This window comes from Leptonotus elevatus, chromosome 4 (assembly GCF_054856555.1).
Source record: "Leptonotus elevatus isolate MCC_2025b chromosome 4, RoL_Lele_1.0, whole genome shotgun sequence".
Classification (NCBI taxonomy): Eukaryota; Metazoa; Chordata; class Actinopteri; order Syngnathiformes; family Syngnathidae; genus Leptonotus; species Leptonotus elevatus.
Window position 1 is genome coordinate 9,220,479 of NC_141242.1, and position 17,117 is coordinate 9,237,595.

General features: G+C 39.3%; 1 protein-coding gene across 1 annotated transcript in view; it reads right to left on the minus strand.

Annotated features, from left to right (window-relative positions):
- Positions 1-1,565: 1,565 nt before the first annotated feature.
- Positions 1,566-17,117, minus strand: part of ptprq (protein tyrosine phosphatase receptor type Q) — a 41,377-nt gene continuing 25,825 nt past the window's right edge. The window contains exons 33-53 of the mRNA XM_086072716.1: positions 16,699-17,043; positions 15,171-15,280; positions 14,903-15,089; positions 14,188-14,432; positions 13,689-13,758; positions 12,404-12,562; positions 12,078-12,321; positions 11,926-11,999; positions 11,641-11,740; positions 10,460-10,588; positions 9,337-9,381; positions 7,621-7,647; positions 7,204-7,285; positions 7,042-7,132; positions 6,608-6,684; positions 6,371-6,505; positions 6,166-6,291; positions 5,948-6,093; positions 4,563-4,698; positions 2,836-2,959; positions 1,566-2,174 (exon numbers count right to left, since the gene is read on the minus strand). Coding sequence (XP_085928842.1) covers positions 2,137-2,174; positions 2,836-2,959; positions 4,563-4,698; positions 5,948-6,093; positions 6,166-6,291; positions 6,371-6,505; positions 6,608-6,684; positions 7,042-7,132; positions 7,204-7,285; positions 7,621-7,647; positions 9,337-9,381; positions 10,460-10,588; positions 11,641-11,740; positions 11,926-11,999; positions 12,078-12,321; positions 12,404-12,562; positions 13,689-13,758; positions 14,188-14,432; positions 14,903-15,089; positions 15,171-15,280; positions 16,699-17,043 — 2,690 coding nt within the window. The 3' untranslated portion in view covers positions 1,566-2,136. The remainder of the gene's footprint in view (positions 2,175-2,835; positions 2,960-4,562; positions 4,699-5,947; positions 6,094-6,165; positions 6,292-6,370; positions 6,506-6,607; positions 6,685-7,041; positions 7,133-7,203; positions 7,286-7,620; positions 7,648-9,336; positions 9,382-10,459; positions 10,589-11,640; positions 11,741-11,925; positions 12,000-12,077; positions 12,322-12,403; positions 12,563-13,688; positions 13,759-14,187; positions 14,433-14,902; positions 15,090-15,170; positions 15,281-16,698; positions 17,044-17,117) is intronic.

The window sequence follows — 17,117 nt, forward strand, 5'->3', positions numbered from 1 at the left end:
AAGAGTATTTCTAATTTTTTCTTTGTTTGTTTGGAGAGAATGAAAGAATAAAGTAGTTTTTATTCTCTGTGCATCCTTTGTGTGTTGTCAATATTGACTCCGCCGCTCTGGTGAAAGATTTTGCAGCAGGTAGATGAAGGGGGCGCTAAGGATGGCGGGCAGGTGGCTTATGGGAGAATCAGCCTGTAATGGTTTCCCTGTGCCTTTAGCACACGGGCGCTGAGCTCATTCATTACGGCACGGGGATGCAATATTGAGTGTGACAGCACTTGAGGAATGTACATGAGGAAATGGATGCAGTGGTCTGCATAAGTATTGGATTCTGATTTGGCCGTATACAACACACAACAGCGAAGACTTTGACAAAGCCTTGGTCGTTCTCAGGTGGGCGCATGCTGCAGTAGGAAAGGTTAGCATTAGCACAAGACAGGACCGCCCATCAAAACGCTACAATTTGTAATCTTGAACACCTATCTCATTAAATTATTATTCTCGGCTGACTTTGGGAGAGAGGCGGAGTCAACTCTGGGCTGGTTACCAGCCCATCATATTACTTCAAATTATGTCAGTTGGCCAAATACTTGAAAACGGATCCGCGCCACATAAAATGGCCGCCATTCCTAATTGATGAATTTTCTGATAGTGGAACCTCAGCTTTCCTACAATTGCATCTATTTTTTTTTCATCTAATTTTGTCCAGTTTCTCATACAAAGAAACCATCCAAAGGATTTGCGAAAACGTTTCAACAAACATCAAGGCGTACTGACATGTTTGCGCAACATCAGTGAAACATCCTATCTAAAGTAAGGCCTTCAAAATAAAAGCAGACAGTACGGTGCAATAACCACACTCTTTGGCCACATGGTGGCTTATTTACAAGTTGTACTCAACAAAGACGCATAAAATAGTAAGAAAGTGTGGTGACTGAAATTATTATACTGACATGCTTTTATTTTGAAGACATGGCTTAACAGGATGTTACGCTAATATTACCACAGCCTGTCCGAGTTTTGCAGAGTATTGTCTCGGTTTAATACAATCTTGTCTACCTGTTGAACCTTTTTCACACAATGCGACAGAACGTCATTTAACAAAGTGTGAGAAACGCAACAGGATTTCAAAACTCGTATCAAAGTACGAAAACGGCTCCACCCTCCCGTAAGCCATCAAAATTCATCGTGATTTTAAATGTTCATATATCCATATCGTTCGTCATTTATAGTTATTCCACACTGATTTCTGTAATCCTGTAGGTATTCTCTGGAAAATATATTGTTGTTAATATTTTTGGATGTCTGGGATGGATTAAATGTATTCCCTATGGGAAATATTGCTTTCAGGCCGACCTTATCTATTGTGGTGAGGTGTGCAAAGTAAAAATAAATAAATTAAAATTAAAATTTAAATTTAAATTTTTTTTTATTATAAAAAAGTATAAAATAAAAATAAATAAAAATAAAAATAAAAATAAAAATAAAAATAAAAATAAAAATAAAAATAAAAATAAAAATAAAAATAAAAATAAAAATAAAAATATATTGATAATAATAATAATAGTAATTAAAAAGCCACTCTAAAAACAATTTCATTGTCCAAATACTTTTGGCCCTAACTGTATGTGTTAAATAGCAGAGGCCAGTTTATTTTGTCATGTGACCGCACAATGTCACGACGACTTCATTTGACATACAAGTTGTCAAGGGTGCTGCTAATTCAAGTACTAAGGCTGTAAAAGACAACAACAAGAAGAAGAATAAAAATTCAAGCGGCTTTTACTGGTGCAAATCACTCTGGAGAAAAGGATCTAAACCAAAAATTGGAATGCCGTCAACTCCTCAAAGCGGGCAGAAGAATTTACAAAGATGTAGAAAAGAAAAGAAATATGGCTGAATAAATTATCTTACAAAAACACACCAACTTGCAATATGATGCAGTCATGACAATACGCAGTGGACTCAATGTGTGCAAAAATGGGATAGGACGCTTTGAGTGCTCACACTTTTTTCCTCACCGTGAAAACGGGAAGGTCCTTGAAGGGAGAAACGTTCCAAATGATCAATTTTTGTCCTTTTCATGCTCTTTCTTCTAATGTTCCCCCCAAAAATAACACACCGACCTCTGGCAAAGGTGTCCGTCTACATCGTGGTCTCTTCCCATTCCAGTTCAACGTCACCTGTAGACGAATGTGCAGTGACATGTGTGACCCAACAAGTATGTGAGTGTGATTCCCAAGAAAGATAATCAGGCGTGTATACAATTTGGTCCGAGAATTCGTATTTTAAATTTTGTATCTTTGTTCTTCTACTGTATCTATGTCAGTGAAAAAAATAATAAATGCTCTTCCACAAGACAGCAAAAGATGCAATTAATCCTAATTCCTGCTACCTGCAAATATATCCCATTTGTGTTCAAATATAAGACAAACTGTGATCCCAAAACTTTTTTAGTATCATTTCAAACTCATCCAACGCATTAACTTTAAAATACTGGAAAAATGCACATGCTGGAATGACTTACCTTTTACCAGACATACAAAAATGCTAATCTCTTTCACTTCGATATACTATCGTGACATAAATTACTACTTTCCTATCAGCCATGGCTTTGGTGCCATCTTATGGCCTCTTAGTGCAAAGAGCACAACAATCAAAAAGAGATTTTAGAGTGAAGAAATGATGAGTTGCACAGAGAAACAATGTCAATTTGTAAATAGCAACAATCAATAGGTGGAGGCTCACTGTATATATTATTTATGCATAAATGAAGTTTTCGAATGTCGAATATGTGCTTGGGTTTTTAGCTATTGTGCGTGTTGTGTTGTGTTGTGTTGTTACCTTCCATCGCATCCAGCGAGTCCATCTTCTCCAGAGCTGAGTAGCTGACAAACCAGATGGACTGACTGTTGCCTTTGTTGTTCAGCAGTTCCAGCGTGCTCTGGTGCAAGAAGATGTATTGGGCCTGACACGCACACGCACACACACACACACACACACACGATCCTGAAAATAGCAAGCAACACGAGCAAAACATGCTGATCCCACCAAAACGCGGCATATGCGCAAACAAAAAGTGACAATAAGTACCGTGTGGCCAATCCGTCTTCCCACTGTGCAGAATGCACAACACATACATCCAGCAGACACTTCATTAGACGCTCCTGCACAATCTCATGAGAGCCAATACAAGAGCCGTACCCCAAAAAAATCTGCCTAATAAGGCCCGGTTTCCATTGATGCGTCACACTGATATATCATTGCGTCTATAATTTGTTGAAGATGATTCTCAGGTGGCCAAAGAAGGTGATATATTTTTTTTTAAGTGTTTATGTCGACAAGGCAACACTGGAAAGTTACTTTTTATTATTTCTTATTTATGTCGTTATTTTAATTTATTTTGTACATGTATGGGTGTGTACTCAACTGATATCAGGTATCGATACCAGACCGATACCGGGCCTTATTTCAAGGTATCGTATTTGCGCCTTTTGGCTCTTTTATGATTAGGAGCTAGATATTAGAAATAAGTATAGAAAACTGCCAATAATTTTCATCCGATTTTAATTATCCAAATTATATGTCATTTTTTGGGGGGAAATTTTACATATCAAAAATGTGAGTACTAATATCAGCCTTGTATTGAGGTATCAGTACGCCGCCCTCTTGTGGACATTTTACAATCAAGAACTAGAAATGATCATTTATAAGAATAGGAAATTACCATTAATTTCATGCAATTTTAAAGAAAAATTAGGGGTGTCCCGATCCGATATTGATTTCAGGTATCGGTCCGATATCAGCCAAAAAACAGTATTGGATTATATCGGTCTACATTCAAAATCTCCGATATTAGCACTAATATACAAGCAGAATCCTGTTTGGAATAAATGGGTCATATTTTCTCCTACCTACTGTTTCTGATTATTGTTCTTTGCTTGAATAATATCACTTGATCAAGTCTCTTCTAATATTTCACACACCAAAAATGAATACAAGCACGTTTGTTCCTGCTGATATCGTATCAATATCGGTATCGGGCTGTACTCTAGGCTGCAATATCTGTACCGGGACACAAAATTGTACTGGTATCAAACATCCCTATTAATCTCGCATGACACAAACATAAGAGGAAGCTTAATAGTGTTCGAGAATTAAATCTGATACTAAACAACAAACGTGGGTCCAACAATGTAAACACAAACAATGAGCTGTGATAATAATAATAACAGCGCAGACCCACATCCACAGTGAGACACACAAGCGATCCATCCATTAGTAATTAGCAGGTCGGGTGATTTTAGGATAGCGCCGCGCTTTGTCAGGATGGGGGAATCCTGCTCACAATACACGTTTAATCTGCTGCCAGATCATCTTAGTCAAAAAAAGAGAATTTTCTAATAATGCCTCACAGGGAATGGGATCAAAGGAGTAAAGTAGGACAACTACACAGACATTTGCTGATGCTTAAAAGCAACCCGGCACATTTTAAGAGGATATTCTGAATTATTTTTGTCGTGTCGATCGCAGGGTGACAAAAAAAAAAAAAAGTGTGTGTGTGTGCTTACCAGATTCTGCACCATGCACATCCTCTCGCTGCGCAGCTCAGCCACCAGGCCGTAAACGTCCACAAAGTCGTGATCTCGGATGTGCTGGATGAGATGGTCCAGAGCGATGAACACGCCCGTTCGGCCCACGCCGGCACTGAGTCCACACACACACACAAACACAAACACACAATGACTACAATACATTTGTTCAATTTGTAAATTTGCTCACAGAATACGTATAAACATTCTGTCTATTACCACAAACAACAAAATGCAGGGTTGTTTTTCTAACTCACTCATTGATTAACTGTTTGATTTTGAGCACATTGGGTTACTTTGATTATTTTTGAGCCAGCAGATTGGTTTGAAGAATAGATTTGGAGAGCTGAAGTTGGTTGTCATTTTGGATGTGTACTGAAGTTGAAGTTAATCAACTCATTGATGGCTATTGACGTCAAAAAGTCATTTGAACTATTTCTATCAGTTTAACTTTTTTTCCACTTTTGACAACAAGAGTATGAAAATCTAGAAAAAAATATTGTACATTTAGAACAGATCTAAAATTTATGATTAATCGTGAATTAACTATTGAAATCATGCGATTAAATACAATTAAAAAAATTAATTGCCTGACGCGATAAAAAAAAGAAGAAAAGATTATTAAAAATTAGGAGCATCAGGCGATAATTTTTTAAAATCATAATTAATTGCATGACTTCATGAGTTAACTCACGATTAATCACAAATTGTGCGTTGTCAAATCCTCAATCCTAATTCCTCTTTAATTGTTTCACCCATCCATAAACATTTGAAATCAGAATCTGAAGGAATTTGACTTCACAGACGCAAAACTTCCAAGAAAAACGAAAAATAACAATGACCAACAAAATGAGAAAGAACGGGAAGCCTGGCGGTTTGCTAAATTAGCTTCCCGTATTCCTACAATACTTTAAAGCTGCTCAATGCAGAAAATTGAATTTCAAATCGCTACTGCCATGAAAAATGCATGTAAAGTATATAATGCTACATCAGCAGACAGAGGGCAAGAAATTCAAACCTGTATCCAGTGTGAAAACTATTGGCCAGAGGCTTGCAGGAATACCCATTGTGAGCAGCTAAGGTGTTAATCTGATCATTTTAAGATGTTGATGATGTTTAAGATGTAATGGTCAATTAAAAATATGTTTTTGGGCATATTTCTACATTGAGCAGCTTTAAAAGGGGAGCGCAGTATGGACCTGGCAAAATAAAAAAAAACCCTCCATGCACAGTCACATCATGAAAAACATTACAACAGAACTCTGAAACGATCAATTTCCTGCATACAGACTGTGCATGGGATTCAATGACTCAAGACTTTAAAAAGCTAAATAAAAAAACAGCAGCCATGCACTTGCGGGTACCTGCAGTGCACCGCTATGGTGGTGTGGTCGTGCCGGTGCGTTCGGACCGCCCGGACAAACTTGATGAGGGTGCCGCAGCATTCTGGGACGCCATGCTCGGGCCACGACGTGTAGTTGAAATGGCGGACCAAAATGTAGTGTCCATGCTGCGGAGTGAAACATGAAGCAAGGTTTTGTTTGAACTCCATTTTCAGGACTTGTATTCGGTATAGAGTTACCTTTTCCACTTTAAGCATTCTGACAGTCCAATCAGGAAGAGTTTCTTCGGATATTTTTGAAATAAGGATGTCACCAAACACTGACATGGGCTTGTTGTCCTCTGGCCAGTACTTGTGGCATCGAATCTACAACGGGATATACAAATGTGTGAAAATGAAGATGGAATCGTCATGATGAAGGGCGTGAAACATTTTAGTGACGCACTCTGCCTTTTTCGTGGCACTGCGTGAGCATGGCGATGGTGCGGGTGCCCGTTTCCCAGATCATCTTCCAAAAGTCAGCCACCGTGTTGGGCAGAGGACCCTGGGTGGCGATGAACTCATTGGGACACAAGTAGCCCTTCGGGGAACACATATAAACTCTTAAAAAAATCATTCATACTGACAGAATTGGAACAGACGAAATGAATGCATTGTTCAGTTTTCATCATTTGACACTCACTGAGACAAAACTGGCGTTGATGTAGTCCGAGCCTGCAGTTCCTGGTTCTGACAGCAGTTTTACGCGATTGTTGTTATCTGGACACAAAATGTATAGCTCAACTAGAAGGAATATTCCCTCAGAAATAGTGTGCAAATCACAGCATATCATGATTTTTTTTTTTTTATATACACTAGCATGCAAATATATATATATTTTTTCTTACCGGTAATCCCCAAAATGAAATACACGCAACAATGTTAACTTTTTAGGATGCGGCAGCGTTAGTCAGACTGCATTAAAATGACAGTCATGGTGCATAATATCAGTCTCCATCATAAAATGAGGACCTTCTCAGAGAACAAAACAAAACAAATACAGTCCATCGCACTAGGTGGCGCTGAAACTAATTTTTAAAATGAGAAAAGTTTAGTATTTGCCATGCGTACACTCACAGGGCTTTATATTGGGGAAACGGTTCTTGGATTTGTTCCAAGGCAGGTCTGCGTCTGTGGTGGCCAAGTCCTGAAGTAGTTTGGGGAGTTCCTGGAGGGGGCAAACGTTGCAAAGTGTCTGATTCCGTGATTAGAAATCACTCACATTTGATGTTCACTCACGGAAAACTCCTCCTGGAATTTGGCATTGTCGTTGCTGCAAAGATCCTCGACGTGCTGGAGGAAAGACTTCTTGTTGACAGGCCTTGAAAAAAAAAGTCAAATGATGGACCACAATAGCCAGTAGTGGGAAGTAATCGAGGACATGTACTTTCAACTCTGTGTGCCAGTTTGTTTCTGGTTAAATAAATAAAGATTCTGATTGATATGACTGACATTAAAATATAATACTTACTTTAAATAGCCTACAAAATATTTATCATATTTTTTAACGGCGGATCAGATGTGGCAAATGTTCGGCAAATGTGTGACTAACATTTCCATAAAGCGAGCAGTACGAAAATCTGTGTTGGGATGCCGCAGCTACTGTCAGCATATTATTTATACACATTTATACATTATTTATGCAGGATGACTTACTTGAGCGATTTCCTGTAGCTGAGGAGTCTGGATGAAAATAGATGGCAAAAAAATTGGGGAAAAAAAAAAGAACAAGCTTAATCACAATTGCGCCGGTGCTATTTCTGCACAGAAAATCCTCATTAAAAGAAAACAATTTATCTTGTCTGCTTAAGCAAAGGAGATTGAATCAATAACAGTTAGAGACTGTTAAATGAACATATACAGCACATACTGCACAGGCTGGGTTAAAAGTCAATACAGTATGCGATCTTTTAATGAACTAATGTATGGGATGAAGGAAGTAAACAACAAAGGCAGGAATGAAAGAAAATAGAGAGGGAAAAAAAGAATGAATAGAGGATGGAAGTATGGACGGAAGGGAGGATGAAGTATGAAGGAATGGGATGGCTGACGGAAGGAAGGAAGAAAGAAAGGAAGGAAGGAAAAAAGGAAGGAAGGAAAGAAGATAGGGAGGGTTGGTGGATGTATGACAAGAACAGGAAGGATGGAAAGGAGGATGAAAGGAAGGAAGGAATAAAATGAAGTGGAAAGGAGGAATGCATCAAGGTTGCTACGAAAAGGTAAGAGGGGAGGAATGAAGGAAGTAAGGAAGTAATATAAGAAGAATGAAGGTAGGAAAGAAGAATGGATGAAAGAAGAAAAGACTGGTAAAGAAAAGAGCAGGAGGAAAGAAGGAAACAATGTGAACGTAATAAAGAAATCAAGCAAGGTAGGAAGGATGAAAGGAAGGTTAAGGCGTAAGAAGGCTGGTATAGAAAGGAAGGGCAAAAGTAAGGAAAGAAGGAAGGAAGGAAGGGTTGATGGATATATGATAGGAACAGGAAGGATGGAAAGGAGGAGGGACTGCATGAAAGGAAAGAAGGAATAAAATGAAGTGGAAATGAGTAAATGTATTAAGGTTGCTACGAAAGGTATGCTGCATTCGAGGATGGTCGGAAATCTGACTTTTCCGAGTTCAAAACAGGAAGTGTGTACGGGAACGCCCCCTTGAACTCGGAAATTCCACTTGCGAAGTCGGTTAAAAAAAAGGACCCTGAATTCGCCGACGGACTACAAGTGACGGCACTGACGACAATGGCGACCCCAGACCGCGAATGGTAAAACACAATTTACTCGAGTATAAAACTAGATTCATAAATATTTGACATACTGTCACGTAGCACGGCGTACGTGACAGTATGCCGCTATCTCCCTGCAAGGAATTATACGGTGAACTACTAAACTGTATGGAATGCTTAGGAAATAAGATAAAAACAGTAAATTAAGCAAACTTGCGATTATATAGATTATTTGAAAGGAAGGAAGGATGAAAAGAACAGAGGAAGGAAGGAAGGAAGGAAGGGGCTCATCACCACTTTCACAGTCTCTCCCAGGTTTCCAGACTTGAATCCCCAACTACAAACCCTACCTTTAAACCTAAACTCTGGCTAGAAAATACAACACAAGTATAAGTTCTGTATCACCGGCTTTTTCTTTGCCATTCTGAACCCATGAACCAGATCAAACTAACCTGTGCTTGCCTTCTAAAACTATTCCGCCTCCCAAACAGGTTGGAGATAGCGTGAGGTTAAACCAATAACACACACAAAATGTGCCTTGCAGCGTGTAGGTCAAGCATGCCGACAGTATGTACGAGCTCGTGGTGAATGGAGGGCAAAGGTGAACACAGCAAATAAAAACGTGGAAAGCAGCATGAAGAGTCGAAACACTTACTGGATGACGTAGATCTCCTTCCGTCGGAAGAAGAAGGATGAATACCTAGTGCGGGGGGGAAAGTACTCATTGCAAGAGGTCTAAAGTAGAGTAGACATATGACGATAATCGAACCAAAATAAATAAATAAAATGTTTCCCTCCTTTCCGATTAAAATCAACAAAAGCCATATAGTGAGTGAAAAACCTGCGGCGTTAAGTGGAATATTTCAGAAAACAGTCCAACCATCAAAAATGTTAACTAAACCCGTTAAATATTTACGATAGCAAATCCATATGCTGCGTCCGTATGTGTGTAGCCCGCTTAACTGCGCACGTGATTGTGCAGCAAAGTTATTTCAGCGACACGCACAAGTGAGTTATTATTCGGATCGATTCTGGCAGCATCTCAAACAAAAGGCACGTATTGTAGAAGACAGGGTCCGCTTAAGGCAAAGATTAATATGCAACAACCTCAAATCTTTGCTTCCCAAAACGAGTGCTATGAAAAGGAGTGGCCTTCTTTCACCAGGAGCGTAAAGTAAGTACCAAATGCATATTAAGGGCCGCTGTCTTAAATATTTGATGATACTGCCATATATTCTCTAAAATAGTGGAGTTGGATATATTAAAGGGTCAAAGGCAGTTCAGTGCGGCACTTTTGTGTACAGGTTTCCTCTTCCTGCACTTTTGCTTCTTTTTGGAGTCGGTTTAACTTTACACGTCCCTTTTTACATGAGCTGCCATGAGCTTGACTCAAACTAATTCCCAGCATATTACAAAAAGGGATAAATCCTTTCAAGGTATTTACCAGTGACTGACGCATTGACATTTTTAAGCAAAGGTACATTTGTCAGGGAAAATGTTTGGAAAGTCACAGACGTCATGTCTGCAAAGAAGAAAAGAACAAATATAAAGCCACAATGCCGCCGCGCCGTCCCAAACGCGCCGCTTCTATTTTTGCTCCAGCTCGGCAACAACAAGATGATTTAGTGCTGACGGGAGCGTACATCATGTTGGCGGCGGCGGGGACACTTTGGTCTTGTTCGATTCGCATTTAACGTCGTATATCTGGAGCGGCCGGCGCGAAGTCACGCCAAGCGTTGCCAACACTTGTTCAGCGTCGTCATATTTGATGTACGAACCGGTTGACTTTTTCTTGCTTGAGCTCCAAGTCTGCCACAGCAATCAACTGATCCAGTTTGCACTTGGTCTCGATGATCTCCGCTTCTCGGGGGGAATACGTTCCGCCCTCCTTCTTGCGCTGGTGGACCCTGGAAAATGTGTCAAGACTCGTTATACATCATGTATACAGTTATAGGCATGGGCCGATTACCGATTTGACTGTTTACCGTGGTTTTAAAAGTAACCGCAATAACCACTAATACTGGCTATCACCCGTAATGAGCTCTTCATTTCTTGCTTGATGGGACGTCTAAGCAGGGCACAATATGATTGGCCGCCCCTTTGAACTTTTTTGGGAGAGGAGGGACGAGTTACACACGACGGATTAGGGAGAGAGCAAGATGAAAAAACCCGCAAACACGGATGCCTTTTTGCTTTGTTAATATGCATTGTCCTAAAAAAAAATAATAATGAAAATGGTGCCAGTCAGTACTAGTTAGCCCCATGGACAACGTGAGTAGCTCAGGGGTCTGTTGTAAAAATAGCTCACCAGTGATGGGACACTGTGATTTACAATGAATAATTAATGGTACACATATCTTCTGTACCAAATATGAATGAATGAATGAATTAATTAAATAATTATTTTGTTTAAAAATAAAATAGATTGTGTTCAATGGGGAATTTTGGGGGGATTTTATTTACCCAAATATTTCAATAATATATATTTTGTTTCCTCACTGCTATCATACCATCAGAGTTTAATATTGGCCCATGCCTACATACAGTACAATTAATTCAAAGTATATTTGCCTTCCCAGTAGTATGTTACAATTAAGTTATACTCATTTAATTCAAGACATGCAAAATTAATAAACAGTCAAGCCTATTTTACAAATCGACACTTTCTTAAAATAATCGGCTAAGTCGTTTTTTCAGATTTTTTGAAAAATTTAACCATTTGCGTCACGAGGAGATGATTTAGGCAAAAAAAAAAAAAAGTTTTGCAAATAATATTCTCGAAAATTAAAATGAATTTTTCATTATATTGCTGTCCTCTTACTCCATAATACAGTATGCACACACCGTTCTACCTCTGCTCTTCATGAATTTAACTTGCATTTGCCCGAGTGTTTTGATTAGTTCCTGAGTGTTTTGTGATTTTATTAACAAAGGGCGCTGAGTGTTTCCATTTCCTTACTTGACGGACGCACAGATGATGACAATCAGCAGCACTGCCAAGAAGAAGGAGAGGAGTACACCCAAGATGATCTGCTCGTCTCTGCTCAACAGCCCGTGCACTACAGGGAGACAAAATGAGTGTCAGGCGATTATTTTTGATGTATTATTATTTTTAATGTATACACAGGTCAATGCATTACAATATAGTGGATAAATTTATTTTGCTACAAAATGTGAAATTTGTTTGAGTTTGCCTTTTTTTTTTTCCATTTTCATATTTATTGAGATGCACCCGTAAGTTTACCTGCAGTTTTAATATGGTCGGAGTAGTCAGAGTCAGTGTATTGGCCGACGGTGTTAGTTGCTCTGAACTTATACCTGTAGAATGCACACAGTATGGTCATAAAAACAGTTTTGATGTATTAAAAAACATTTGATGGCACATGGTCCACTCACACATAAACAGTGTTGGCCTTCAGAGGCCCGTTACAGAGCACTTCCGTGTTGTTCTCCTGCAGACATTCGTCGCGCTCTCCTATCACGTACGTCTCCGCCGTGGTATTGTTGCGTCGGAGGCTTTTGGACACCCTGCGACTGACCACCGAACACGGCGGGTTGGGGAAGCCCTGGTCCGTCAAGTACGGGCCGGGATGCTTGAAGAAGGCGTCCCTCCAGGTTGTAAGGTTTGCGACGTCCTTCACTGTGGCATGATGGAATAGGAAGCAGATTTTTTTTTTGTCAAAGTCCGACGGACTCAAAGCGACGTTTGTGACAAGTCGTACCCCCTGATTCAGCCACGATGACCTGGATTTTTGCAATTGGGCCGTTGTCATCACTATAGAAACACGCCGGGATGTGGATGGTGATACTCCGGTGGGTAACCATGGTAACCCCTCTGTGGCCAAGCACTGGCTGGGGTCTTTGGGTGGGCTTGGCCGGCGCTGCAAAACAAATAAAAATCATCACCGTTGAGCCACATGCATACACACAACATTTGGTGCATTTCGTAAATTAATTTGTTTTCAAAAATCTATACTATTGGTCAATCCACACGTGTGGGTGTCATTCTTACGAATTACTGACCAATCTAAAGTGTTGAAAATACAAACATGATCATTTTGGGGTCTCCTGAAAAGTGACTATTTTGGAGGTACAATGTATCGGCTGATGCTAGCAATATGCTAAAGCTAAACCAATGTTTCTCAACCTTTATTGAGTCAAGACCCTCATTTTTAGTATTTTTTCTTTTTTTTTTCTTCCTGTTTTTCCTGAATATTTTTTTCAGTTTTTCTGAATATTCTTTCGGATTTTTTTTTTTAATGACAGAAAAGAATATAAAAAAAACATTCAGAAAAAGAGGGAAAAAAATAGGCAAAACTCAAAAAACAGAAACAACTTTTTTTGAGTGAATGCAATACGCTTCCGTAGCTGCCACCTACTGTAGTGAATGTGAAACAACAGAAAACAAAAAAAGTTCCCCAGGTCTATTTGCTGCCTCCCCTGACATCACATATCACCCCCACCCCCAGGGATTTGAAAAAAAGTGTTTAAGGCATAGAAAAAATAACAAAAAGATATAGTCGTAATAATAATAATAATAATAATTATTATTTTCAGTCAAATTAATTTAAATCTAATTCAGTTAAATCCTGGTTGAGAATCATTACATTAAACAATCTCTATAATATGAATAATTGCTAAACTAATGTGGTAATCACACCACTTTTTCAGCAGCTGAGGTGAACAATGAAGCAAAGTTATATAAGGAATTACTGGTTATGGGTTTCTAATTACCTCCATGTGTGTCAAACTAGCCGATACACCTCTCCGCAATGGTAATCATAAAGAGAAACAAATAATTCTCTGGCAGTGTCAGTCAAATCCAGTCCTCACTTCTCTGCAAATGTAACATTTCTGCGCAAACATGGCAAGCCTCGGATGTGCTTCGAACCGTAACGGAAAGAGTGCTCCGCCGCTAGGCGCACACAGACGTGAATTCAATTTAGAAGTGTCAGATGTAGACAGGCCCGGACGAGCGCGCCCCGGAAATAAGTGGGAATACCATACCTTTGATTTCTGTTGTTATATGGACGCGCAAGCTGGTTGGACTCCAACCGGCGCCGTTCCTTGCTGAAATCTAGATGAGGGAGAGCAACACGCACAAAAAACAATTAAGGGTTCAACGGGGGTTGGCAAATGACAGATAGGCCAGGTCAAAATTGTGCAAATGGGTATGTACAATTGTGTGATTATATATTTGCATATTTCCATCTCATTATTTAAATGTATTTAATTCCTTTCAAGGTTCAACGTACAAAATATGCATATGAAAAGATGTTTCATACACTACCACTACTTCAACTCTCAGATTTCATTATTTGATTATTTATAATTAATATAATTAGATCAAAGAAAAAAAATTGCCATCACATTTAATATTTTTTATTTTATTATTATAATTATATTTTATTAACAAAAACAATTAACCAGTCCTCACAGAACGACTTAAATAAAATAGAGAGTCACCAACATTATTCAACAATTTCTCCCCCCCACCCCCCCCCACCTGAAAAGTGTAGTCGTGACCACCCTTGAGGCCGTCGATGACGGCACTAAGTATGCCGTTGTCTTCTTGGTTTTGGGTGGTATTCAGGCTGATGTTCCTCACTAGGAGCTCCTTCTCGTAGATGTGCACAAAGTAGGACGTGATTTGTCCATTAGGCTCTTCCGGCGGCGTGAAGGTCACCTTGACCCGGTTCACCTCATCCGGTATGACGGACACCACCACGTTCTTTGGTGGGTCTTTAGGCTCTGCAGGGAAAATTGGATTGAATAACAACTCAATTAGCGGATTAGAATATTTATGGAGTATAAACAGGAACTACATTTTTTCCATGCTGAATTATTCAGTTATTATGGTATTAATTTATATTTCATTCGTTTCTTATTATTAGGGATATTAGGGATTAGAACATTTCTCATCATCATCATCATCATCATCTTTCTAAGGGAAATTGGGCAATGGCATTAAGCTGCAATTGTTCTTATTTATAGCATACACAATTATTTAATTTTTTTTCCTCCCAAATGGTCTTGCCGTGAAATATATATTCTGATGTACTATTAGCATTAAATAATTCTGTTAAAAAAAGGCAATAATAAAATATAAATCCAAACAAATCAATTAGTATGTAGTTAAAAAACAGACTACACAAACTTGAGTCAATTTTTTCTTATTCTTCCATTTTTGTCTTTCTTATCATGACTTTTTCCCCACACACCTTCTTCTAGTGTTTGAAAAACGAAGGGCCCAATGGCCTTGCCGTCCTCAGTGGCGTTCTCCACAGGGCCGGTGAAGGCGATGACCATCACAGAATAAGGCGAGAACGCCGTTAAGTTGGTTACAACCACCGTGGTCAACTCCCCAGGCGCTCGTATGGACGAGTAATTCAAACCGGGACCATCCACCTAGTGGCGCAGCAGTTGGAAATATTCAGTATATTGTATCAGCGTCGTCAGAGTTTACACAAAGTGAGTGAGAGAAATGACCTGCACGAGATAGGACGTCGGTCCGGAAATAATGTCTGGAGGGTCCCAGTCTATACGGAAGCTGCTGGAGCTTGCCAGCACCTTGATGTCACGTGGAGGGGCATCTGGGTCTGACAGAAAGACACACATATCATTACGTACATACTTTTTTCCTTTCCAATCCTGCTTAACTCATTAGTTCCACTCCCAGAGGACCTGCTAATTTCAAAGATTAAAGACAAGCATTACAGCTGATTGCTGCTTGGTTGCATCAATGCAAAAATGTTACAAATGATTAAACATCAGTTTAGATCATGGTTCAATGAATGCTATTGCTGTTTTAGGCATAATGTAATCGGAATTAATGAATAAAGCCTCAACATTAGGTACAGCTACACCAGTGGTCTGCAACCTGCGGCTCTGGAGCCACATATGGCTCTGTAGTCCCTCTCCTGTGGCTCCCTGTGTATCTCTAAAAGACAGTAAACTTAAAGTACAAATTATTATTACAATTATTGTACATATAATTATCTTTTTTTTAAGATAATATTTTCTTTAAATGAATTAGTGATCCAAAAGTTTAAGTCATCAGAAAAAGAGAAAAAAGGTAGATGAAAAAAATAAAATACCTACAAATGTCCAAAAAGGAAGAGGAAAAGCAGAAAATTACCATAAAATGTCCATGAAACTGCCCAACAGTCAGAACTTTTATTTTAAAAAAGGCAGAAAAGAAAAAAAGTAACTTTAAAATGTCCAAAACAAAAGAAGAAATCCCCAAATGAACCCAAAAAATTCCACAAAATTGCCACACACAAAAAAGATCAGAAGTTGATTTAGAAAAGGAAGGAAGAAAATGTTCAAAAAGGAATTATGACAAAATACCATAAAATGCCCACAAATTGCCCAAAATGTCAAAAATTTATAGCAAAAAAGGCAGAAAAAAACGTAAAATAAACATCAAATGCCCCCCCCCCCCCACACACACAAAAAAAAAAGAAGAAGAAGTGCCAGAAAATTACCATATGTCCATAAAGAAGTCAAAAAATTTAAGAAATTTGACAGAAAGGTCTAAAAATGTATGTTCAGAACACGAATCTCAAAGTATTGCATGCTGCTTATTTTTCTGTTATGGTGGAGCTCTAATTAGCTGTTGGGCCTTCAGTACGTTAGGCTAACACTAACACACTGGTTCCTTCATCACAATGTTCAAATGTTTTGTGGCTCCAGACAGATTTTTTTATGTATTTACTTGGCTTAAAATGTCTCTTTTGACAGTAGTGGTTGCCGACCCCTGAGCTATACCAACTAATGGATCCGTACATGCATTTTCTTTAGATACAGACAAACAAGCATTCAGATCTGACAATTTAGAGCCGTTGAAACTGAAAATGGATGGTTTTGGAGTGTGGAGGCTCCAGCTCATCTGTAATCCTAATGAGGTCAATGTTGTAAAAAAAAATCTGCTGGATGCACCTAATGACGTGTCCAGTGAGAGTATAGCTCAAACTCCGCTGCCATAAGGACATAACATCATTATGATTATTCTTACTGCCAGCGAGGGTGCTTGCATAATTCCACTCTGTATAGTCTCCAACCCCTGCATTGGTCACTGCTGCCACTTTGAAGCGGTAGGGTCTGTACTTAGCCAGAGGATGGACCGTGACACCGGAGGCCACCTCCGAAGCGTTGAACAACACGGTGACACTTGATTCCACGCAATCCGAGGCCAATTGTTCAGGGATGAGGTCATAAAGTTCGCATTTCGTGTCGAGCAACTCTGTGACCAGGTGGTACTCTTTGAGCAGACCCGGGACGGAGAGAGGGCGAGCCCACTCCAGCGTCACGTTGACAGACGTGACCTGAGAGATGGCAAGGAAGCGAGGGGCAGATGGGACTAAACAGAAAGACCAGGATTAAGGATTATGTTTAACATTCTCTCTTTTTCGTTTTGGGATTCTCTGAAGGGAT